Source organism: Phocoena sinus, chromosome 14 (assembly GCF_008692025.1).
Source record: "Phocoena sinus isolate mPhoSin1 chromosome 14, mPhoSin1.pri, whole genome shotgun sequence".
In the NCBI taxonomy this organism is placed as follows: domain Eukaryota; kingdom Metazoa; phylum Chordata; class Mammalia; order Artiodactyla; family Phocoenidae; genus Phocoena; species Phocoena sinus.
Window position 1 is genome coordinate 62775612 of NC_045776.1, and position 24551 is coordinate 62800162.

Below are 24551 nucleotides of genomic sequence, written 5' to 3' on the forward strand. Positions count from 1 at the left end.
GGGTGGGCCTGGGAGGAGTACATGGTCAAGAGGGTGGACCTGAGATGCTGCCAAGGCCAGTGGACAGGAGGAAGTGGTGGGAGGGCGAACCGAGCCAGGTCCTGGCTGGCATCAAAGTGGTCAGTGGAGGTGCTGAGGGGCCTGGCCTCTGCCCACTGCTGTCCAGGGAGCCTGGAAGCTGCCCCCCATGCTGATTTCCTGCTGGGCATCGGGGTGCCCAGGGCACAGGATCAAGGTCCCTCTGGACATACAAGGCTCAGAGAACAACCAAGCCCTGGCCCTGTGACCAGAGCCAAGATTGGGGCACCAAACCTAAAATAATCATTTTATTCCATTAAAAACACTGTCCCTGCATCTAAAACTATGTCCATAACTTACAATCTAAATAAAAGCCAGTTAACATAAATAAGGAGAAGGAGGTCACTTCTGAGGAAATCAAACTCTGGAAAAGAGAAAAGAAAAAATACATTTCAAACAATTCTGATGGTTCCCCAAATCAAACAAACTGCCCAGGCCTTCCCACTGCTGTGCTGAGTGGCTGCTTCTGAGCAGCCCCACCACTGACAGGTGGGGGGTAGCACCCGCCGTCCTGTCTGCTTGAGTACCTTAGGCCACACGGCTCCTGGCACCTCCTCCCCTTACAGACCCTGCCTGGCAGATTGTCCAGCCTTGGCACTGCCCCCAGCACGCTGCCCCTCACCCTCCCACGCTGGCTCACCTGGTGCCGTCTTGGTGGCAGCTCGCACATGGCCCTGGGATCATCACCAAGCAGGCTGCAGGGAGGGGTCTGCCTCAGATGCCAGCCCCACTGCCTGAGACCCCCATTTGTAACCTTTGATTTAACCCTCCCCCCCCCACAAAGGCCCTTGCTGAGGCCCAGCCCTTGAGACTCAAGGGGTGTCAGCCCCAGTTCAGATGAGGACATGGGGGCAGCCTGGTGAGGCTCCCCACAGACGTCACATAAGACCCAATCTGCCCCCAGAGCCCTGTGCCCCCCAATAGAGGGGCTGGGGGAGGTCCCTGAGGCTCCTAGGCCATTCTCAGAAGAGCCCACCAGGGCTCTCACACTCCCAGCTCACCAGGGACGGGGGATGGAGGAAGGACCCTGGGCAGGCAGGAGGGACCCCCCACACCGGAGCCTGGACGGGGCCCGTGTGACACAGCCGTGACTCCAGCCGGGGCTCAGGGAGATGCCGGGCAGGGCATCCGCTGTTGGTGGCCTGGGCTGAGAAGGGGTCACTAGACAGAGCAGGTCCCCGGCCCATTTCCCGAGGGCCCTTGAGAAAGAGGTGGTGTGTGAGGCACAGGGGACAGTGCTGGCGGGAGTGTTGCGCTGCACTGTCACAGTGACAGCCGCAGGCATCCAGGCTCACACAGGGCCCATGATTTATAATTCCCCACTGAGCAGCTGCTACCAGCTTGGCCTTCTCAGAAGTCTAGCACATGAGAGCCCAGATAGACACCCTGTGGGCTCCAGCCCTGGGCCTGACGCTGGGGCAAGGGCAGCCCCCGTTCCCGGCCACACCCGGCGCCTTGTGATAAGAGGAGGGTAAACACAGCTCCTTCTGAAGGGATCCCAGGAGCTTAATGAAATTAGATCCCTCAAAGTGGCCCATTGTGGTCCTGCCACCAGCCTGGGGACAGGCGTCCCTGGGAACAGGCGCTGGACCCCATCTCCGGCCTCAAACCCAGGTAGAAGCCGGGCTTTGTGGCAGGGCCACGGGAACCCACCAGCACCCCTCCCCCATGACTCACCCTAGGACAGGAGGGACACGAGTGCATCCAGGAACTTGCTGCGGTCCTCGGCTTTCAGCTCAATCACTGAAGTAATGAAAGGAAAACATCACTGGGACGGGAGGAGCAGGGACAGAGCTGGGGGAGGCCACCAAGTACCAAGTTGACTCCCGCTGCCCGGCGCCCCAGTGGCAACAACCCCCTACCACATTCCAAAGGCACACTTGGCTCTCTGGTGGCCTGGGGTGCTCTGGATCATGAGGCCTATTTAACCGGCCTCGCTGGCTGCCCTGTCGGTGCAGCTGCGGCTGTGGTCTGTGGGCAGGACCCTCGGGGCAGCCAGGGGACCAGCGGTGACACTCTGAACACCATAGCCCTGGCAGAGAGGCCTCCCTCCCACCCGAGCGGTCAGGCAGGAGGCGGCCTTCCATCCTGTTCTGGCCAGTCTCTCAGCTTTGGTGTCCCTTCCGTAGAAGGGGACATGGTGCAAATTGACCCATCTCTGGGGGCCATCAGCCTCAGACAAGCATGGGGCCTCATCAGACAGGACAAAACCAGCCAGCCTGGCCCTGCAAGCTGTGGGTACCTCAGGCCTCGACTTCCTCCACACCCCCTGCAAGCCGCCCACCCCTGGGGGAAGCCCAGCAGCTCCCGGCCCTCTAGTCTTCCCCATGTGGGAAGCCGGGGCATCCTGCAGGCTGGCCAGCACTGCCTGTCTGCAGTCTCAGGCATGAAACAGGAAGTGGGGGGCTGCTGCTGGAGGGGACCCCCCACCATGGAGCCACAGCCTGAGTGTGCCCGGCAGGAAGACGCCAGCTCTAGACTCCAGAGCAATGGGGTGAAGGCGGGTCTCGGACTCAGAGACTGGTCCTCGTTAAGGCATCAGTGGTGATGTGAGAGGTCCTTTCTGAGAGGTGGGCGCTATGGGCTGAAGGTGCCCACCTTGCTATGGTGACAGCCTAACCCCGGCACCTCAGAACGTGAGTGTACCTGGCAGTGGGCTTTTACAGAGGTGATCAGGTCACATGAGGTCACTAGGGTGCGACCTGATTCGGTCTGACTGGTAACCTTATAGGAAGAGATCAGGACATAGACATACAGAGGGTCGACCATGTGGAGACACAGGGAGACGACGGCATCTACATGCCTAGGGGAGAGGCCTTGGGAGGAACCAGCCCTGCTGACACTTGACCTTCCAGACCCCAGAACAGTGAGAAATGCATTTCTGTTATTTCAGCCCCCCACTCTGTGGTGCTTTATTACAGCAGCTGGGGCTCACTAACACAGGGGTAAAGCGCCACACATCTGAAGACCAGAAAGTAAATATGGCCAAACATGCCATGTTCCACACTGGCATCCGGTGGCCTACAGGTGTGGCCCCCCAAAGCCACCATGCGGCAACGTCAGGGCATAGTGGTGGCCAGACCCCCAAGCTCCTTGGTAAAGTGATCTCAGGGGCTGGATCCTAAGGCCAGAGCCAGGTATGCCTGTCAGGGCCCAGATGGGGTACAGGGCCCGAGGCCAGAGGACTGCTGGCAGGGCACCCCGGCACTTCCCTGGTTCCAAGGCCAGCACTGACCTTGAAAGGGCCTCAGTGCGGCGGACTCTTACCTGAGAGATCGAAATGGTTGTGCAGTGTCCGGGAGTTGGTGCCCTCCGCCGCCTTCTCAAACGCCCGGCCAAAAAAGCTGGGGACACACAGAGGCACATTGGGGGCTGTCCCTGCAGTGGACCCTCCCCACCAGGGACACACCAGACTCCTCACTGGCCACAGCCCCGAGGCCTCAGCCCACTCTCTGGACAGCCACTGCCTCTCACTACTGCTCCCATGTGAGCCCTTCTCAGCCCTCAGGTGGGCGTGTCCCCTGGTGCCCGCCCCCCCCCAGGCACCGTGCTGGCAGCTGGGGCAGGTGAGAGGCAGAGGTTCCGTGGAGCCGTGTGGGGATGGGGTCCTAGACACACACAGCAGGTGGGACCAGGGATGAGGGGCCCGCAGGGCGGTGGGGGAACAGGAGCTCCTTGGGGAGCAGCCTGGATGGAGCTGCCTCGAGGGAGGTTTGGTGGAGACAGCAGGAGTGTGGGGAAGGGGCTCCAGTGCCTGTTGTGGAAAGCAGAGGGCAGAAGGCGGGCAGAGGAGGGCGAGTGCTCCCAGCCTCCACGGCCGCCCTCACAGGAGACTGTGCATGGCCACCGAGCTCACCGCCAACCGGCCCAGCCATGCACAGACTGGCAGCCCGAGTGAGGACACAGGCGGCTGCAGTGCTGCCTCGGGAACCCTGGCCGGCTCCCACCCATGTAACTTTGGATCTGAGACCCTCGAGGGAGCTTTGGAAGGCAGCCCGGCAGCAGGGAAGCACTTGTCTCAGAGGCCATTGTCTCCCCACTCACGGCTCAATGACCTTTGCAGACGCAGAAGGTGGTCAAAGCTCACAGTGGCAGAGCTGGGACCGATCCAGACCCAGGGTAAGACCCAGACCTGATCCAGATTTTCAGTGCAAACTGTTTGCTCCTCAGAGGAGCGTTCAGGCCCAGGGAGGGCTGAGGGTTTCGCCGCGGCCGCAGGGCCACACACCTCGCCGCCCATCCTGCGTGCGTCTGACCCCGGCCGGCCCTCCTCAGGGAGCCGGATGCCCTTGCCTGGAAGCTGGATGTCCACACACCTGCACCCCCCACCCCATGCTGGGGTGGGAGCTCCCAAGTAGGCCTCAGACTACTCACAGGGAGGAACCCAGGTTACCTGGAGCCCAGAGACGTGCCCTCACCGGTGAGCCCTGTGCACTGGTGTCTGTCCTGGGCTTTCAGCATGAGGCCCCAACTGCCCTGCCACCCTCAGGCTTGCCTGCCTGCTGCACCTCCCTGCACTCTGACCCCGCTCAGTGCATGCTTGATGCTGTCCCACCCTGCAGCCCACGTGTGTAAGCCCCACCACCCTGCTTCATGGTGGAAAAGGCCATCCCTGGCCTGGCATTGAGGCCGACCCCCCATAGCCCCAGGCCCCAGGACTCACTTCTTTCTGTCGGAGCTGTCGGTCTCTGGGGGGATGCCCACCACGGTTACAGTGCCCTGCTCCGCGCTCAGGGGGGCGGCCATCACCAAGGGCAGTAGCTTGCAGCGCCGGTTCTTCGTCTGCGGAGGGAAGTGCACCTCGGTCACAGTGCCCAGGAGCCCCAGTCCCTCACTCCCCAAAAGCCTCCAGGGACTCCCTCTTCCCAGAGACACTCAAGTCCCCACGCAGCTTGCCCCCAGCCTCCTGTGCCCCTGGCTGTTCCCTCCCTCACCTCCTTTAGGTCCTAACACAGTTGTCACCTCCTCCAGGAGGCCCTCCCCAGCCACCCCCCCCCGCCCTTGCCCCCCACCGCCTCCGCTGAACATGAGCCCCAGCCCTGCGTGCTCTGTGAGGCCCCACCCCGCCCCACCACTTGTCCAAGTGACCTGGGTGGTGAGTGATGGCACGAGGGCTGGTGGGAAGTGGAGGGTTCAGGGCTCAGCGGAGGAACACAGCTCAGGAAAAGGGAGGCACCTGCCAGCCCCTGGCAGGTGAACAGCCCCCGCACCCCAAGGCCAGTGTCTGGCACCAGCCACTGCCCCCCAACCCCCGGCTGCTGTGTTTCCACCCTCACCGAGCACACGAAGGACTTCAGCAGGTGCTTGCTGAGCAGGCTCAGGGCAGCTGGCCTGGAGAACAGCACAACGTCTGGCGTGCCCTGCAGGGAGTGGGGGTAGGTGGTCAGGGGGCAGCCAGCAGGCGGGGCTGGGGATGTGTCTGTGGGGAGCTGACCTCCATGAGGGAGCAGTAGAGGAAGGGCCCCTGGGAAATGATGAGGTTGGTGCAGAGGCAGCTGGCGATGGTCTGCTGTGTGGCGCGCAGCTGCTGCTTGGCGAGCTCCAGGCCGCGATACAGCTTGTCCAGGTTCCCCCTGAAACATGGCAGGCGCACGGCTCCATCACTGGCCGCAGACCGGACACCTGGTTTCTGGGTCAGAGGGGCTGTGGAGCCAACAGTTCACTTCCCTCCCTCCCCAGCTCCCTTTCCGGTGACAGGAAGGAATAAAAAGTGTCTAAACCCACAGCGATGGACAGGAGAGGTGCGGGGGGGGTGGGTTCCTGCTGGCATCAGAAGACCAGAGACTGGAAGCCAGCAGAGGTGCCTCCTAGAAGGTGCTGCAGGGCTCTGACTGGAGAGGCTTGGGGGGCACTAGGGATCCTGCCACCAGACAGATGGATTTTTACCCTTCCCCCACACAAAGGAGGGTTCCGTTCTGAACACATTAAAATGAGCCCTCTATGGAGAAGTCAGGTCTTTGAGCAAAGCCTCTGCACCCAGGAGGTAAGGGTCCCAAAGTGTCACATGGGCTTCCCACCACCAAGATGAAGTGATGCCTTCCAGCCAGCAGGCTTGCCAGGCTTCCACAGCCTTCCCCACCCCCCCCAACCCCTTGAATGTGGAGGACCACCAGACATTTGAGAAATGCCTGTGGCCTGAAAAACCAGCCCTAGTGGAAACATAATTTGGAGACCAAAAGAAAGCTTAAAATGAAGTCTAATTAGTATCTTCAGAGAGATTTGGGCAACACATTTGTAAACCAAGAACAGGATGCTATGAAAAATGATCAGAAACCAGGAAGTATTTGTGGAAAGTAAAATGGTTGCAACAAATAAAAAATTCACTCCAAGTCAAGAAAACCTTCCTTACCACAGATAAGACAAACACATGGAAAATGTAAGGCAAAAATCAGAGACAGAGAATCATTCCAGGAAGTCTAGAAAGATTAAGAAACAGACATATGTGTGGGGGAACAGTAAAGGCAGAGTATGAAAGCATTTCCTCAGACTAAAAGGGCTCACCCAAAACCTCAGTCTAATGCATGAAACAAGATCCACCCCACACATCACTAGACATTCTGGAACACTGAGAATCAAAAAAGATTCCGAAAGCTTCTGGTGGGGGTGAGGGTGCATTTACAGAGAAACAAAAACCAAAATGGCTCAGACTTCTCATCAACACCACTGGCTGCTGGGAGACAGGCAGCAACCCTGAATTCTGCACAAGCTAAACCAGCAATCAGATGAGGGCAGAAGATACTATCAGATGTGCAAGAGCTCAGAATGTTTACCTTACATGTGCCCTTTCTTTAAAAGTTGCTTAAGAATTATGTTCTAGCAAAATGGGGGAGTAAAAAAAACAGATGAGGATCCCAAGATGTGCTGGGTCCACCCCAGCGGCACAGTCTGGGCCGCCAGTGGTGGCGGCGGGTGGCAGGACTAGGGAGCTGGAGCTGAGAACAGAGCCCCAGGCTCTCCTGGACAGAAGGGGCTCAGGGAATGAGAGCTGGGAAAACCGGATATGATAAAGGAGGCAATGAAGAGCTCCCAGGAAAACAAAGAGCTGAGCCAGAAAGGAATGGGATCACCGCACATTAGTGACTCTGGAATATTTTATTAGAGCAACCAAGTAACACTATTTATTGATCTTCATCTTTGAGAATCAACCTACAGCCAAAGATGAGACGACTCACATTCTGTCCTCTACCCCACTATTGTTAACCTTGAACATGCGAAAGTAGTATGGGGGAGGAGAAAACGAAGGATGCCAACACCCTTTTCTTACCAACTAGGGAGACAAGAGATGCTGGTGAAAGAACAAGACCGAAGTATGTTCAGGTTACAAAGGAGCTAAAAATAGTGGCACAACTGTACCAACAGGAGGGGAAGGCGCACAGAAATTGGATGAATGCTCTTTTGTCACAGCAGGAAGTCAGCAGACAATGGCTAAGACTGGCCCATCAATTCTGAGAGGAGGCGGAAACAGTCGGCAGTATAGTTTTTTGATTTCTCCATATTTCTAGGTAAAAACAGAGCAACTACATTACAAAACCAAAGACCTAGGACCCACATTTACAACACAAAGAATGCGGAACACCACAGACCTCAAAATATAGGCAGGTGGGAAGAGACCCTCAACTGGCTACCAGAAGTGTGGGAGGGAGCAGAGAAGCAGAGACCTAAGAAAGGTGAAACTCCAGGCAACTGGGGACAGTGGCCAAAACTTAAGATTTTTGCACCACGCAAGAGAAGGTGAGTGTGAGGGCCACAGCAATCACCAGGGGGCTGGAGCAGGCTGGCTCCCCGTACCAGCCAGAGCTCCTTTCCACTCTGGGCCCCTTGCTGAGGAGAGATGGCTACAAGTGGAACTGAAACTGGGCAAGAGAAGGACAATTCAGAAAAGGAAGGCAAAGGCACTGATCAAACACGCCGGGATTGTCATGGAGGTTCTAGCCAGGCAATTAGTAAGAAAATGAAATAAAAGGCAGTTAGATTGGGAAAGAAGAAGTAAAACCATCTTCGTCTGCAGGTGACATGATCCTATATATAGAAAATCCTGAAGAATCCACTAAAAAACTGTCAGAACTAATAAACAAGTTCTGCAAGTTTGCAGGACAAGATCAGTATACAAAAATTGATTGTGGTTCTATGCAGTAGCAATGAGCAAACCAAAAATGAAAATAGCATCAAAAAGAATAAAATATTTAGAAATAAATCTAATAAAAAGTGTACAGTTTATTCTCTGAACTATAAAACACTGCTGAAAGAAATTAAAGAGGATCTAAGTCTATGGAAAAACATCCATGTTCATGGATTAGAAGACTTAATATTGTTAATATGGCAACACTCCCCAAATTGACCTATAGATTCAATGCAATCTGACTTCTTTGCAGATATTAATAAACTAATCCTAAAATTCACGTGAAAATTCAAGGAACACAGCATAGCCGAAACCTGCTACAAAACTACAATAATCAAAGCAGTGTGGTACTGGCATAAGGTTAGACACATGGATCAGTGGGAGAGAAGTGAGGATCCAGAAATAAATTCCCACATGTATGGTCAACTGATTTTCAACATGGGTGCCAAATTAATTCAATGGTAGAAGAAGTCTCTTCAACAAATGGTGCTAGAACAGTCAGATGCCCATATGCAAAATAATTAAGCTGATCCCTTCCTCACATCAGATACAAAAATTAACCTCAAGTGAATCATACACCTAATATAAAGGCTAAAACTATAAAACTCTTACAGAAAACAGAGGTGTAAATCTTTGTGACCTTGGATTAGACAATGGTTTCTTAGCTATGACACCAACAATAAAAGAAACAAAAGAAAAAATAGATAACCCAAACATCATCAAAATTAAAAATGTGCTTCAAAGAACATCAAGAAAGTAAAAAGACAACCCACAGGATGGGAGAAAATACTAGCAAATCATGTATCTGTTGAGAGACATATTTAGAATATACAAAACAGTTCCTACAACTCAATCATTAAAGGACAACCCAATTTGGGCTTCCCAGGTGGCGCAGTGGTTGAGAGTCCGCCTGCTGATGCAGGGTACACGGGTTCGTGCCCCGGTCCAGGAAGATCCCGCATGCCGCCGAGCAGCTAGGCCCGTGAGCCATGGCCGCTGAGCCTGTGCGTCTGGAGCCTGTGTTCCGCAATGGGAGAGGCCACAACAGTGAGAGGCCCGCGTACCGCAAAAAAAAAAAAAAAAAAAAAAAAAAAAAGACAACCCAATTTCAAGAGACAAAGGACATACATTTCTCCAAACAGGATATGCAAATGACCAATAAGCACATGAAAAACTGCTCAACGTCATTAACCATTAGGGAAATGCAAATCAAGGCCACAGTGAGACCACGTCATACCCCTAGGATGGCTGCGATCAAAAAGTCAGACAGTGACACATGTTGGTGAGGATATGGAGAAATTCAAACTCTCATACACTGCAGGTGGGGATGTACAATGGTGAAATCACGTTTTGGAAAACAGTCCAGCAGTTATACAAAAGGTGACACACAGAATCACCACATGAGCAGGCAATTCCACTCGCAGGTATATACCCAAGAGAGAGGAAAACATGTCCACACAAAAACTCACACGTGTGTTCACATCATTTTTCATCACCGTTAAAAGGTGGAAACTACCCAAATGTCCATCAACTGATGATAGATAAATAAAATGTGGTCTATCCCTATGATAGACTATTATTTGCAATAAAAAGAAAGGAAATTCTGACACATGCTACGACACGGATAAAACTTGAGGACATTATTCTAAGCAGAAGAGGCCAGGCCGTAAATGATCACTTAATGTCTGAGTCCATGGATATGAAATGTCCAGAAAAGCAAATCTATGTATACAGAAAGTAGGTTATTGATTGCCAGGAGCTGGGGGAGATGGGAGATTTGGGAGGCGATGGCTGAGGGGAGCAGGGTTTCTTTTTGGAGCAATAAAAATGTCGTAAAATTAGATAGTGGTGATGTTTGCACAACCTTGTGAATATACTAAAAGCCATTAAATTGTACACTTACAATAGGTGAGCCATAGAGTATGTGAATAATAGCTCAGCAAATCTGTTTAAAAAAGTGTGCTTGGGAATGCACCAGGAAACCCCAGAAAGCAGGTGCCTCCATTTCTAACACTCTGAAGCTGGAAAAGCTGTGTGAACCATACCTCCCCCGAAAAAGTTAGGAAGACTAAACTCACAAAAAAATGAGCAACGATCAAATCCTCTCAGTTATCATCAGGGAAAAGAACAAGGAGGATAGTCTCCCTCTCAACAATGAAGGTTAATTAGAAAGAAACGCCCCCAAAAGACCAAAACTATAAAATTCTATTTCAAAACAAGCTGAAAGACATTAAAAAAAATAGTACATCTCAGGAAGTGAGATAAGAAAAAATTAGAAGAAAAATAATTGAGAAATGAAAACTAAACTAGAAGAAACACAGGAATGAATAAACAATAATGCCTGAAGGGGTATGGGAGGTGAGAAAGAAGAAAAATTTTTAAATCAAAAAGAAAGAAGGATTCCAAAGAACATGACACATACTGAAAACGGGCACGTGTCTCATGCGCCCCCAGCTCAGGTGGACTGTGATCTGGATTCCTGCAAAGACACAGTCACCCCCATGCCTCGGGGCCCTGTGACCTGCCTCCCTGGCAGTGTGGGGCTGAGGGCCGAGTGGCCGGTGGGGATGGGGGCCCATGGCTACACCCACTACCTGGAGAGACTGTCCAGAGCCTGGATGAAGTTATCCGTCCCAGAGCCGTCTTTCTCGGGGCTCTCCATTAGCGACATGGTGGCAAAGACCACATCACTGGCCAGGAACTTATGCTTGAAGCCAAAATGGATGCTGAAAGTCTGGATGCGCATGTCCTTCATGCTGCAACGGGAGGAAGTGACACGGCTGTCGTTCTGCGCGTGGCCGGAGTGTCCTTGAGTTGGGGTGAGCTCTCACACAGGCCAGGCCACCACTAATGCTCCCTCCCCAGCCCCCAATGATGCTTGCAGCTAGCCATTCCAGTCAGAGAATGGACGGAGTCAGGAGGCCGACACACCAGCCTTCAACCAGGGTGCTGAGCACCTGGTACAAAGCTGTCAGCCCGTCAGGGCAGGGCAGGAGCTAGCTGTGTGTGTGTGTGTAGGGGGGTGGGTACGGGGATGTGGGTGTGGTCCTCTCCTGCCTGCGCCCCAGCGCGCCAGGAGCAGTCAGGCCCGTGTCCCTCCAGCAGCGTCAGAAGACCCGGTTGGGCAGAGCTCGCCTGAACCTGGCCCCAGTGGGCCCTTCCAGGGTCCAGTGATGGACAGTCCAGGTTGATCTCAAAGGTCTGCACCTCGGCCCCAGGATGTAAGGATTCTACACTTTTCAGGCACCTTAAGTCCTAATTTTAACCCAAAGAGAACTAAAAACTTCAGGGAAGGCTAGTCAGGTCACAATCATCTATGTGTTCTTGTTTTCTGCATTATTTTTAGAATGTGATTAAAGCTGAAACCTTGACAAAGCTTAATCCAGAGAAACATGTGTTTACCCAAATTTATTGGCAGACTCTTCAATCATCTCCCGCAAATTCTCCTTCAAGGAGACGTCCATGGACTGAAACTTCTGCTTCACCTGTTTCAGGGGGAGACTGGGAAGGAGGAGCACCGGTCATAGGAGGCATGATGCCACGGCTGATGCCCCGGCCTGGCCTTCAGACCAGATTCTGGGATCGAGTGAGGAATGTGGGATAGAGCAGGAGTGGGGGCTTTCCCCCAGGGGAGGGGGGCCGTGGGGGGCAGGCCTCGGCGCTCACTCACCCCACATCCGCGAGGAACTCCTGCAGCCGCTTCTGCCCGTGAAGAGACCAGAGCTTGAATCTGGCTGCGGTGTAGCACGTGTTACACAGGCTGTCGTGAAGGGACCAGTGCTGATAGAGCGCCAGGCGGAGGCTGGGCCCGCGGTCAAGGAGCTGTGGCTGCATAGTGACCCAGGCCCCCACCCTGGGACCACCACCTGCATAACCAGTCAGCCCCCCCAGGGACCTGGAGCTCTTCGATCTTAGTTTAACATGACCCAGACAGCTTGGAAGATGTGGACGCACAGCATTATCCGGGGGCCCCTGTGGCCACACAGGACTTGGGAGGCCCCACTGGGCGTCGCCAGTTCAGGCTGGCCTCCCACCCGCTCCCCGCGGGCTCCACCTGCCTGGGCCTGTGCTGGGATCCCCTCAACAAAGCCTCATCCTCGCTCCACTCCTTGACAGGCTCTTCCTCACTCCTGGGGCCACAAGTGTGGCTAAGAGGATGGTCCTCACCCACGCCGAGGGTCTCTGGGCACACGGCGGCCTCTGTCCTCTGTGATGTCCCTCCTGCTGGTTGGGCCCTGGGGCCACTGTCCTCCCTGCCCACACCCCCGGCGCACCCCGGTCCCTGGATGTCACGTGTCAGGACCCAGCTCCTGGTGGTTGCCCCCTCCCGGAGCTTGGCTGCCCCACACCCGGCACCTCTTCCTAGACTTGTCGTGGGCATCCCCACCTGACCTGTCCAAGCCGTGTTCACTGGTCCCCAGCTGTCCCAGGGAAGGCACAGGCTGGCCCCACTCCTACCATCGCTCTACCCGCCACCAAAGCAGCGAGACCCCCGTCACAGCTGCCACAGCCTATCCCCCCCATTCGGCAGCCCCGGGACATTCAAGCACCAGGAACCAGCTCCTCCACCTGCACCCGTCCATAGCTCCAGCCCCTCCCTGGAGCTCACCCCAGGACTTTTGCAAGGCCATGGGATTGCCCAGGCAGCCCTCCCTCTCCTGAGGGTAGCTGAGTCTCCCCTCTGACATGGCCTCACCAAGCCTGTCCTGAGCCCTGCGGCCGGCCCGTTGGCCCGGGTCGCCCCCTCGAGGCGCCACATCCTCCTCGTGAAGTGTCACTCTCTAATTGCATCCGCTTGCTGCTTCCCAGCCCACTCGGCAGGAGTCTGCGAACCCTCTCAACTGCCTGAACCACCGTGGCCCCATGTGCACTTGCCTGTGTGTGCCCAGCACCCATGCACCCTGATACACGTGATGCTCCTGAACATGGCAAAGCCATGGACGAGCCAGGCAGGGCCCACGTCCAGGACTCCTGCTGCACCCACTGGGCCCTCTGCCCAGAGCCTCTCGTCCCGGGGACGCAGGGTTGAGCCGTGAGGATACTCGTACTCGAAGGAGATGCGCATGCAGTCGACAGAGAGCGCATGTTCCTTGTCCTCATGCCGGTGGTTGTGCCGGGACACGTGCCGCTGCAGGATGCCCACGTCGGTCACGTACTTCATCCTGGAAGACAGCACGCAGCCTGGGCCCCCTCCGCCCCTCCTGTCCAGGGCCCAGGACCCCTGCTGCCTCTGCAGGCAATCGAGGGCCAGGCTCTAGCCTCATCTGCCACCCCCGTGCAATCTCTCCTGGGCAGCAGCTGCCCCGCGTCATTTATTTGAGGCCCCCTAGGGTGGGCACAGAGGGTGCCATGGCCCACCTGCCAGCCATGGTCAGTGGACAGACCCCATAGTGACAAGACGCCCAGCACAGGAAGTGTTGGCGAGGAGAGCAGGAGAAGGCAGACCCCATCCAGGTCCACTTGAGGGGCCACCCAGGCCAGCATGGTGTCCAGCGTTGTGCACCTGACACCATCGGCAACACAGGAGGGGAGCAGGCTAGGCCCAGGCCGTGAGACTCGGGACCCTCCAGTGGGCAGGGTGGGAGGGGCAGCTACCGGGGCACAGGGGCCTCTGCAACCAGTGCAGCCGGAGGCTGTGCCAGGAGGCAGGCACGGGGCCCTAGGACGGGGTTACAGTTCCCACCTGATGGCACCAGAGCAGCAGGAATGAGAGGGGCACCAGCTCCTCCGCCCCTCCCAGGTGTCTACATCCTGGAGTTGGACAGACAGGAACAGCAAAGCCCACCCACCAAGGGCAAAAAGGGTTCGGGTCCACACCAGCCCTCCTTGCAGGCCTGTCCAGCCTTCCCCCAACCTTTGAGATCATGCCTGCCCGCCCTGGCAGGCCTCAGGGCCCTGGCCCCTCCTCCCAGCCCTGTGTCCACTGGGCACAGGGGTCAACAGACAACATGAGAGCCGGGAGACCGGGCCCCTCCGCTCATCTCAGGCTCCACCTGCTGGGCCCCCGAGGTGGATGAAGCATCCACACAAGGCCACACATGACTGCACCAGAGGTCCAGTCCTGACAAGGACCCAGGCCCAAGGCAGCCCATCCTCAAAGGGCGCCATAGGGACGCTGCCCCCAGCCCACCACTGCAAACCCGGCTGCGGTCGACCTCAGACAGCCCGGGGGAGCGCATCCTTACTGGGTGATCTTGTCTTGCACCCACTGGTCCGTTAGTCCAACAATGGCCCACCTGGAAGGAGAGGAATGGAGCCGTGAATGGGTGGGCGGCACTCACAGGCACGTCCTGCCAGCGTGGCCTGACCCAGACACTCCCCTGGACCAGTGGTCCCGCCCTGCGGGTGAAGAGGTTCCAAGGCTCCCATTGCGGTGTCACCGCTGTGGGGCTCTCGGTTCCCAGCAGGGATGCCCTATGACAAGAGCGGCAGGCCCCACACCGCCTGTGTCCCAGCTCGCCTGGCCGCACGCCATGCCAGCTCAGGGCGACAGGGCACCTCTGGGCCTTGATGTGGCCAGTGCCTGGCCCTGCCCAGCCGTCCTGAGGCTCTGACTCAGCACAGACCGTCACCTTGCAGAGGAGAAAACCGGGACCTAGAGCAGAATGCTGAGGGTGAAGCAACACACTCCTTGCTAGACTCTGAGCCTTTAGTCCCCAAATCAACCCGCGTTCAGGAGCGCAGTGGGCCAAGCACCCCCGCCGGAAGCCCCAGCAGCAGGCTCAGAGGCAGGCCAGCGGCTACTCCTGTCCCGGAACTACCCCCCCGCCAGGGTTGCAAAGATGCTTGGCGACAGCAGCCTTGTTCAAACCTCACGCTCAAACTGATTTGGGCAGCAAGGCTGGGTGGGTCAGCTGGGAAGGGTGGAGAGGCCCAGGCCCCTCCCTCAGACCCTCGGCACCCCATGACACTCCCCAGTCCCCCCAGGAGTCTTTGTGCAGCCGGGGGCCCCAGTCAGGAAGACGACCAGGGCCTGCACGTGTGCAGAAAGGGGCCGCACCCGGCACTCCCCTGGCAGTGGGGACCCGCCCTGGCTGTGAGGATGCAGCTGCTCATAGGAGGGCCTCACGCACCACAGCATGTCGCTCAGGTCCTTGGACATCATCCACGCCAGGTCAAACATCACCATGGCCGACTGCAAGAGAGACAGGCTTAAGGTCGGGCAGCCGTGCTCACGGCAGGGTCAGGATCGTGCTGCCCGGGGCCCTGGGACCATGCGAGAAGGGTCTTTCCCACAGGGCTGTCTGTGGATGAAGTATCCAGCTCCCGTGAGCAGACAGGCTGGGTCCTGGCAGGAGATGGGAGGATCAGGGTCTGACCAGAAGACTCTAAATCCTGTTTGCCCTGAGACGTTGGGCTTCCTTCAACAGCGCCAAGGAGACTGGTTTCCGTGGGAATTTCCAGCATCTGAGGAGCTGGGCGTCCGTTCCTGCCCACACCACCCACCCCTCCTGTGGCTTAGGATCCTCCACTTGCCAGGGCAGAGAGATGATCCCACAAAGGGCAACGGGGCCTTGACCAGAAAAGGGGCTCTGGAGATCTGTGCTCAGGGTCCAAGGCCCCAGAGCCAAATTCTAAGGCTAAACACAGGATGCTTTACTGGAAACTTATTTTCTAGGGGTCCTCAAGGCCCTGAGCTCTGCTCAGTGATGCCAGAGTCGACACACTGGGTTTTCTGTACGAAACTCTTCCTATACATATATGCTGGTGGGCCTGTGTAAGTCCAGAGTTCTACCTTCTTGCACAGAGACTAACAGACCTGTTCTGCACTTTTTTTTTTTTTTGGCCATGCAGCATGCAGGATGTTTGTTCAAACCCAGACCCCTGGCAGTGAGAGCGCCAAGTCCTAACCACTGGACCGCCAGGAAACTCCCTTGTTTTGTACTTTTGATCATGAACAGAAATAATAGCTGCTGTTCCTTGAGTACCTCTAGGTAAAAGGAACCGTCCCAACAACTGCCTCTGGAGTGAGGGCTGCTCTCTTCCTTTTACTGAAGAGGAGAGGCTCAGAGAAGCTGCATTCCCTGCCCAAGATCACAAAGAGGAAGCTGTGGGGCTGGAATTCATACCAGGCCTTCGTGGCTCTAAAACCTGTGCTCATTCCTCCTATTTTAGGACAGTGACCCCTAGAGTCCAAACGTGACCATGATCCCGCCTATCTGTACTTACCGATGTCCCATGATATTCGTACTGCTCGTAGTCAAAGAGTATGTCTCTTCTGTAATGACACAAAACGCGGGTCTTCAACAGGAAGCAGAAAAGGAAGACAAATGTTGGGGAAAATGCTAAAACTGGACGGTACCCAAGAAACGCAACTGAAATAGTTTGTTTTCACTTATTGACTCTTCAAGGAGTGTAGACATACAACGGCTGGGAAGGGAGTAAACGGGCTCAAACCTCGTGTGGCTGCAGAATATGTGAAATGGGACAGCCCCAGAATCCCCCGCCAAGAAATGATCCCCAGAAGGGAATTCACGGAACAAGCAAGACAAGACGGGCTCTGCGTGCAGCCTATGTGTCACAGGAGGATGCTGGACCCAGCCTCCAGTTCACAAAGAAGGGGAACCGGCCAGTTGAGCACTGGGCAGTTGATAAAGGCTTTTGGAACCACCAGAACTATGATCCTATTAAGAGGAAAAATGCAGAATTAGGTGTGATTATGTAAAATGTGCACAAGTACAGATAACCCAGGAAAATCAACCCAAAGCCAGAATCTCTTCCTATTAGAGAAAGTGGGTTATATTCAGTTTTCTTTCCTTACACTTCCTGAAATGGTTTTACACTGTCCTTCCACGGGGGTTGGCTGGGGGCACAGCAGGACGGGGGCTGGGTACTCAGACCCTGTTAGACCTCCAAGGACTGTGTTTAGCAAGGAATTCCCAGCTCTAGAGCACTGCTCCACGGTTTGCCTCAAGCTAGAATAACCTCTCCAATGTTTTCATTTTAAAGCACTTCTGTTTTTTAACTTGCAACAGGAAGAGAAGGTATGTGCAACTTAGTTTCCTTTTCATACTTTTTTCCTATGAAAAGTTTTACACAATTGCCATCTCTTGAATTTGTAAATAAAAGTATCTACATTTAGAAAACTATGAAAACAAAGGACCAGGGCCCTCACCGCTAATGGATGGCATGTGCTTGGGAGACCTTCAGGCCAGGCCCGGCCTTTGTGGGACCAGAGGGCGAGGCAGAGGGGCCCTGAGCTCCTCCCCAGTGCAGGGCCACCCGCTCAATCCTGCAGACACTGGCGCAGAGGCTCTAAACCGAACATGTGATCCTCAAATAGAAAAGAAAGGGGCATCGCTGACCCGCTATCCCGCTGCTGGACGCAGCCTCACCTCCGAGCCTCCCATTCTCTTCGCTTCCTCCTCTTCAAGGTTCGCTCTGCGATCTCCTGATCCACGACAAAGAGAACAAAGGGTTGAGCAAAGGAGCCAGGAACTCACCCCACAGCCGGAGAAGGTTCTGATCTGGCAGAAGGCACAGGGCACGAAGCCTGCTCCTGGGGAGGGAGGCGCAGAGGGGGCAGCTGGGCCCTCTGGCCCATCAGCACTGCGGGTGCGTGGATGTGGTTGGCCGCTGCTGCCCCCCACCCACCCCGCCGGCACCTGCTCAGGCCACACCCCGAGTCCTTCATCCCAGCACCGAGCAATCCACCAAGAGCCCGCCACTGCCTCCTGCTGGCTTTCCCACCAGATTAAAAAGAGCTCACACTTGTACATCCAGACCCCACCGTTTCCAGCGACTATTCTGATCTCACAGGCACAACCTCATTCAGTTCCCACAACAAAGGCAAGGGGGTGGGGGGACGGCAGTTTTAAAAACTCGCTTCTGGAAAGATGGTGTACGTGTATTTTTCTCTATACATTCATTAAATATACTTAGAAACCCCAATATCACATATTATAAAAAAAAAAGATTCTGAAAGGTGGAGAGGAAGGCTGACTAGCCAGGGATCCTGGGACCTGAGGGATGTCACAGCATGAGTTCCCTGGGTTTTCTTTTTTGTTCATACATCCCAGACTTGGAGCTGAAGAAGCCGGCCACTTGGAAACACCAACAGGTACGAAGAAAAAAATCCCCAACAAAAGCCAAAGAACCACGAAGGAACAGCCTCGGAAGACAAGAAACTTTTAGAGGATAAGTGCTTGACTCCAGGACCACCCCCTCCAGCCCAGCGCAGGCCACGTGGAGCCCAGCCTCCCCCGATGAACACCTCCCATCTGTAACACCTCCTCCTTCTACCTGTGCTCTCCCTACACCCTCGCCAGGGTAGAGTCAGAGGCCAGGCAGGGAGCCTGGAGCTTCCTTACCTAGTGGTAACGCGAGAAGCTGGGTCACTTGTAGATTGTTGGTTGGAATGTAAAATGGTACAGCCGCTCCGGGAAAGGTTGGCAGCTTCTTAAAAAACTGAACACACAACTACCACACAACCTAGCAAATGCACGCTTGGTCATTCATTCCAGGGAAACGAAGACTCGTGTTCATACATACAAATCTGCACACAAATATTTATAGCAGCTCTATTCACAATAGCCAGAGACTGGAGACAGCCCAGATGTCTGTCAGTGAGTAACTGGCTAAACTGAGGCCAGTCCACACCATGGAACATACTCAGTAACTAAAGGGAACCAACCTGATACACCCCAAGACCTGGCTGAACCTCCAGGGAATTATGCTGAGTGAAAAAGCCAATCCCCAAAGGTTATTTACTATATGATTCCATTTATATAATTCTTAAAAGGACAAAATTATAGAAATGAAGAAGAGTATACTGGTGGCCAGGAGCTAAGGAGGGGGTGGGGGCAGGAGGGAAGTGGTGTGGCTATAAAAGGGCCACAGGAGGGGTCCCTGTGGTGACGGAAATGTCCTGTGTCTTGACTATTTCAGTGGTTGTGATGTTGTGCCATAGTGTTGCAATATGTCACCACTGGGGGAAACTGGGCAATGTATGTAAGTGATTTCAACTCATTTCTTACATCTGCATGTGAATCTACAATGATCTCAAAGTTCAAAGTTTAATTTAAAAAGGCAAGTCATGGTCCTGATGAGGGAACTTCTTGGGGATGATAGAACTGTTCTCTATTATGATGTGGTGGGGGTCACATGGCTTTATACATTTGTCAAATCTCATTGAACTGTATACCCGGTGAATTTTATTGAGTAGAAGTTATACCTTAGTAAAGTTGACTAACAAAACCCCCAGGGCCCAAGAATTCTTTGACCCTCCCCAGGACGCACAGTGGAGTCCTGTCCCCTCCCCTCGTGGCTGCGGAACTCCAGGGCTGATCAGGAGGGCTCAGACAGCTCAGTATCAAAAAAAACCAAACAATCCAATCAAAAAATGGGCAGAAGACCTAAATAGACATTTCTCCAAAGAAAACATACAGATGGCCAACAGGCACACGAAAAGATGCTCAACAGCACTAATCATCAGGGAAATGCAATTCAAAACCACAATGAGATATCACCCCACGGCTGTCAGAATGGTTAGTATCAAAAAGACCACAAATAACACATGTTGTTAGGATGTGGAGAAAAGGTAACCCTCCAACACTGTCGTTGGGAACTAAGTTGGTGCAGCCACTATGGAGAACAGTATGGAGGTTCCTCAAAAACTAAAAATAGAGCTACCATATGACCCAACAACTCCACTCCTGGGCATATATCTGAAAAAAACAAAAACACTAATTCAAAAAGATACATGTACCCCAATGTTCATTGCAGCACTGTTTACAATACCCAAGACATGGAAGCAACTTCAGTGTCCGTCGACAGATGAATGAATAAAGAAGATGTGGTGTGTATATACAATAGAATACCACTCAGCCATAAAAAAAGAAAAAAAATGGAATTCGGCCACTGTGACAACATAGATAGACCTTGAAGTATTATGCTAAGTGAACTGAGATGGAGAAAGATAAAACATAAAATAAAATACCATATTATTTCACTCACACACGGAATCTAACAAAACAAAATAAATGAACAAACAAAAATAAACTCATAGATACAGAGATTTGTTACCAGAGGGGAGGGGGCTTGGGGGGTGGAGGACATGGGTGAAGGGGATCAGGATCCAGCATATGGTGGTAGATGATAACTAGGCTCATGGTGGTGAGCACTTTGCAGTGTACACAGATGTTGGATTATAATGCTGTACACCTGGAACCTATATAATAAAAAGAAAGAGCTCTAAAAAATCAAAGATTAGAAGATAAAGACCAAAAGTTGGCTGGAAAATAGAACAGATAAAGAGCCAGGCAAGAGGAAAGAAATCTCAGAGTGGGTCTGAGAGGTCCCAATCGGATGACCCAAGACTCTAGAAATAGCAGGCAGGTGAGGAAGCAGGACACATCCCCCAGATGGACAGTGTCCAGAACATCCCAAACATGGCCCTGAAGGGCTCCTCCCAAGGCTCTGGTCAGGCCAAGGATGAAGGGAGGACCCCAAACATTCCAGAGGCAAATCTCAGCCTGCACACCAAGGACCAGGGGCCAGAGGGCATTAGCTTCCTTACAACACCGAGCACTAGAATAATCTCATCCCTTGTGTGGGGGGAGCAGCGCCTCCCGCCTGTAATTCCACATCTCGCAGAAGCCACCAGTGCTGGATGCTACAGCTCAGAGAAGTCCAGAAACCTGCCTGAGGCCACACAGCCACGGGATGGCAGAGCACAGAGTTGGCACCCACACCTGCTGCCTCCCATCTCTGCCTGGGCCCACAGGCTCCGGGCTGACCCCTGACCTCAGGGAGTGGTCATTTCCTCAAGACCGTGTTGAGAGGCCCAAACCCACCTCCTCCACCCGTGTGCGCTTCTCGGAAGGCTCTGACCCCTCGTCACTTTCGTTTCCCGAATGTTCTTTATCCTCCTCTTCATCCCTAAAAATGTCGTCATAGGCGGGAACTTCAAGGTCATCATCTTGTTTAATGAGCAGTTTGATCTAAGATTAAAACAAAAAGCAATCAATCTCCTCTGTCATTCATGGAAAACTATCCATCACGTTTTCTCTCGCAGTCTTATTTCTCGATTGGCCACAGTGAGTCGCTGGAATCTGCATGCTATTCGGTGCATAGAAACTACGGGAATTTGAAAACTACCTACAGTCATTAAGTTTGGAAAAAAGCTTCCTCTTAGGCCACATTCTCAGCCAACAAAACGAATGCCTTGTACCTCAGCCTTTGACAGAGGACACGGAGATCGGTGACCTTGAAGCAAGCAAAGCTCCTGTCTCTAAAAGAGGCCCTTCACGTGAGAGTTTCAGGGCTGATGCTTTGTTACTGTGGATGCATGCCCACTGCTGACGGGTCAAAGAGCACGTGTGACAGAGCCATGGCAGGCTCACAGCAGCCTCACACCACTGTCCTGCTGGTCCCCACACCACCCTGGATGGGCAGGGTGCATCCTAGCTCCATTTATAGGGGAGGTACCTCTGAGGTCCCCCAATATTCAATAAGGCTGGGCTGGCCTGAGCTTGGAGTGCAGACTCAGGGCAGGTTCTGGTCCCTACACCTTCCAGGACAAGCGAATTCCATACACACCCTCTGAGCACCTCCAAGGTTAGGTGTCATGTTTCTCATCAAAGATGGACAAGACCAGGTTCTGTCCTCAGGCTGCTCCAGCTCTTATAGGGGAGGTGGACACGGGCCTTGTCAAGAACACCAGGCATCACATTGTCCGCAGCATAAAAGGGAACAGACAGACAGACAGGAGAACTCAGGGGAGACGTGGGCCCCGAAGGCCGGCTTACCTGGGCATCGTTGTACACGTTCACGACATTGACTGGCCTGTGAGTGTCACACACGAAAAATACGGTGTCTTCATCGGGTTGAAGGATATCCAACAGGTCCACGTTAGCACCACAGTTTATGAGGATAAAATAGTGGAACTGAGAAAAGGACAAGGACCCTGTGAGTAAGCGCGTGGGGGAGGCTGTTTGTCTTCAGCACTAGGCCCGAGTCCTGCTGAGACACACGCAGCCCATGACGCACGGCGAGGCGCTGACAGTGAGGGGCTCCAAACACGGCCATAGCTGGCCTGTGCAAGTGCTTTAACAACCCCATATACAATTTCATTTCCACCGCGACATTGTAAGGAGGGTTCCATGCCTGTCCTGGCTTCAACGAGGAGCAGGCAGAGGATGAGTGTGCCCGAGTCTCAGGCTTGGGGTCAAGAAGGTGATGTGGATGGACCAAGAGTTCAAATGCATAACCGAGTCTCTTCTGATCTGTCACTCTACTGTGACAAATTGCCTTTCTGTGCTAGTAGCATGGCACAGGGTTAAATTTCTAGCAAGTCTTAGGTAGCCCACACTTACCAAGCACCTAAATATTAAGTTAACCCTTTAATTACATTCTATCACTATAGAAAACCCTTTCCTTATAAATATTGAACTGGCAGAGGTCCCTCTCATGATGACAGGAGAACCGGGTGAGGACTTATCTCTGCCAGACAGTCCTAGATGTGGCCAGAAACTCTAGGGACCCTCTTCCAGACTCTACTCTCTCCCTGTGGGGCTGTGGGGTCTCAGATGTCCCATCTCTCATTATAGCTCCATGCAGAGGTGGGAGGAGGCCTGGCCTCTACTGCTTAAATTTCAAAAGGAGACAGTATATTCCTGAATTTCAAGCTGGAAACCTGGATACGTTTTCTTGGAGAGATAAATATGAAACAGTAGTCTAATCTAAAGTAATTTTTACAAGGCCATATAAAAAACAACCTGCCAAATTCCAAGCACCTTACGATGAAATGTATCTGCAACACAAGTTCAAAGTTAGAGGCTGTCCATATTCACTATCTCTATTTTGTTGTCAATTTTGTCTCCACAATTTGAGAGTAAGTCACCTGGACATATAGCTCACTTTTCTCTTCTGAAGAAAGTCGGTAGTTAGAAATACATGCAACCTATTGTATACATAGAAAGAATGCTCAGTGTTAAGAAGTTGTAATTGAGTAAAAAAAAGCCAAGTATTCTCAAATGCATCTCTCATACCTGTTCTTTATGCTCAAGAAATGCAGTTTCAAGTTCTTGCCACCCAGAAACTGGAACCAGCGTATACTGCACGTGGTCACACTGGAACAGGGCCTGGAGAGAGATTTTTTTTCAAAACCTATTGCAGTTAGGATGTCTGCAATCTACCTTGAAATGCACTTAAAAAAAAAAAAAAGATGAGAGACAAGCAACACGTGATAACCTAAGGTTAGTGAAATATTTATGTCAGCAAGTAGGTGATGGGGACATGAATGTCCACTGAATCATCTGGTCAACTTTGCTGAAAATCACCAAAAGAAAACTGAAAAGGTGATGGTTTTTCTATGTCTTCTGAGAAGTAGTTCCTGACCCAAGGACCTCTGACCAAAGCCCATGTAAACCTTGCACCATATTCAAAACCGAACCAACGATCTTCCCTAACAGGCTAAAGAATCGAGTATCTCCAGAATCGCTTATGACACCACTGTGCCCTCGGCTGTCAGATTCCTCCGCTTCAAACCCCTCACGTGAGAAGCCGCCACAGGTCTACGGGTCTCTCGAATGCAACCATTCTGTGCCCAGGTTGCTACAGAGATACTAACTAGTCTCCCTGCCTTTTACCTAGTTCTCCTCTAACCCACCCAACGCCGTCCCGCCAGGGAAGCAGCCTTCTTGAGTCCCCGCCCCAGGACGAGCTCTCGCCCGGAATGGGGTCCTCGCCCCGCTCCTCCCCCGCGCCCCGCGCCCGCCCAGCCCGCGGGCCTCACCTGAAGGATCTTGCAAGCGCACAGAGCGTCCACGTCCGAGGCCACGAAAAGAAGGACCCTCTGTCGGGGGAGAAAGGGCTGAGCGCGGCGCCCCGAAGCCCGGCCCCTCCCTCCCCCACGGCCGCGGGTCCTCGTCCCTTCCCCCAAGCTTCGGGGCTCAAAAAAGGCTTCACCTGGCTCTGGAGCACCTCGTAGAACTCCTTGCGGAAATCTGACACGAACATGGCTACCGCGGCGAGACACCACCCTAGCTCGCGCAGAAACCCCGCGAGCCCGGCGACGGTCAAGACTCCCGCCAAATCACCGCTCTTCCGATTGGCCCGGGGTCCAACCAACAGGGACTCCGTTCCCAGCCTTTCCTCCTTTCTGATCGGTCCACGCTAGGGGCGGGCACTAGCGCTCCGCCATTTACGGCTGGAATAGTCCAGCCCGCCCCCAAAGAAGCGTCATCCACGGGCCGGACGCACTCGCGGTTGCGCAATTCAACTCTGACTCCGTTACCTACGCTCGGCGGACATCTTTACTTTGGGAAGAGAAGACTACTCCCCCAAACTGGGACCTGTAGGGAAAAGAAACCTTCTCGCCACAAATTAAATTCATGTATACGTCAGACAAGGG

The 24551-nt window shown here is 53.6% G+C and overlaps 1 protein-coding gene across 5 annotated transcripts; it reads right to left on the reverse strand.

Annotated features, from left to right (window-relative positions):
* Positions 1-256: 256 nt before the first annotated feature.
* CDC45 (cell division cycle 45) lies at positions 257-24247 on the reverse strand. 5 transcript variants are annotated; one of them, XM_032653864.1, is made up of 20 exons: positions 24107-24231; positions 23934-23993; positions 23188-23280; positions 21946-22083; positions 20992-21138; positions 17533-17588; positions 16367-16415; positions 15271-15332; positions 14383-14433; positions 13240-13359; positions 11868-11999; positions 11600-11698; positions 10792-10953; positions 5513-5651; positions 5355-5438; positions 4742-4860; positions 3346-3422; positions 1756-1821; positions 719-773; positions 313-442 (listed from the first exon to the last, which is right to left on the reverse strand). In XM_032653864.1, exons 1-18 carry the CDS (start codon positions 24155-24157, stop codon positions 1757-1759), a joined length of 1704 nt encoding a protein of 567 aa, XP_032509755.1. In that variant the 5' UTR covers positions 24158-24231; the 3' UTR covers positions 313-442; positions 719-773; position 1756. The 5 variants fall into 5 exon arrangements, with proteins under 5 accessions (XP_032509756.1, XP_032509755.1, XP_032509757.1 ...); XM_032653865.1 differs by lacking the exon at positions 719-773 and having other exon boundaries at positions 257-442; positions 24107-24247; XM_032653866.1 differs by lacking the exon at positions 15271-15332 and having other exon boundaries at positions 16367-16438; positions 24107-24232.
* Between the last annotated feature and the right edge of the window lie 304 nt (positions 24248-24551).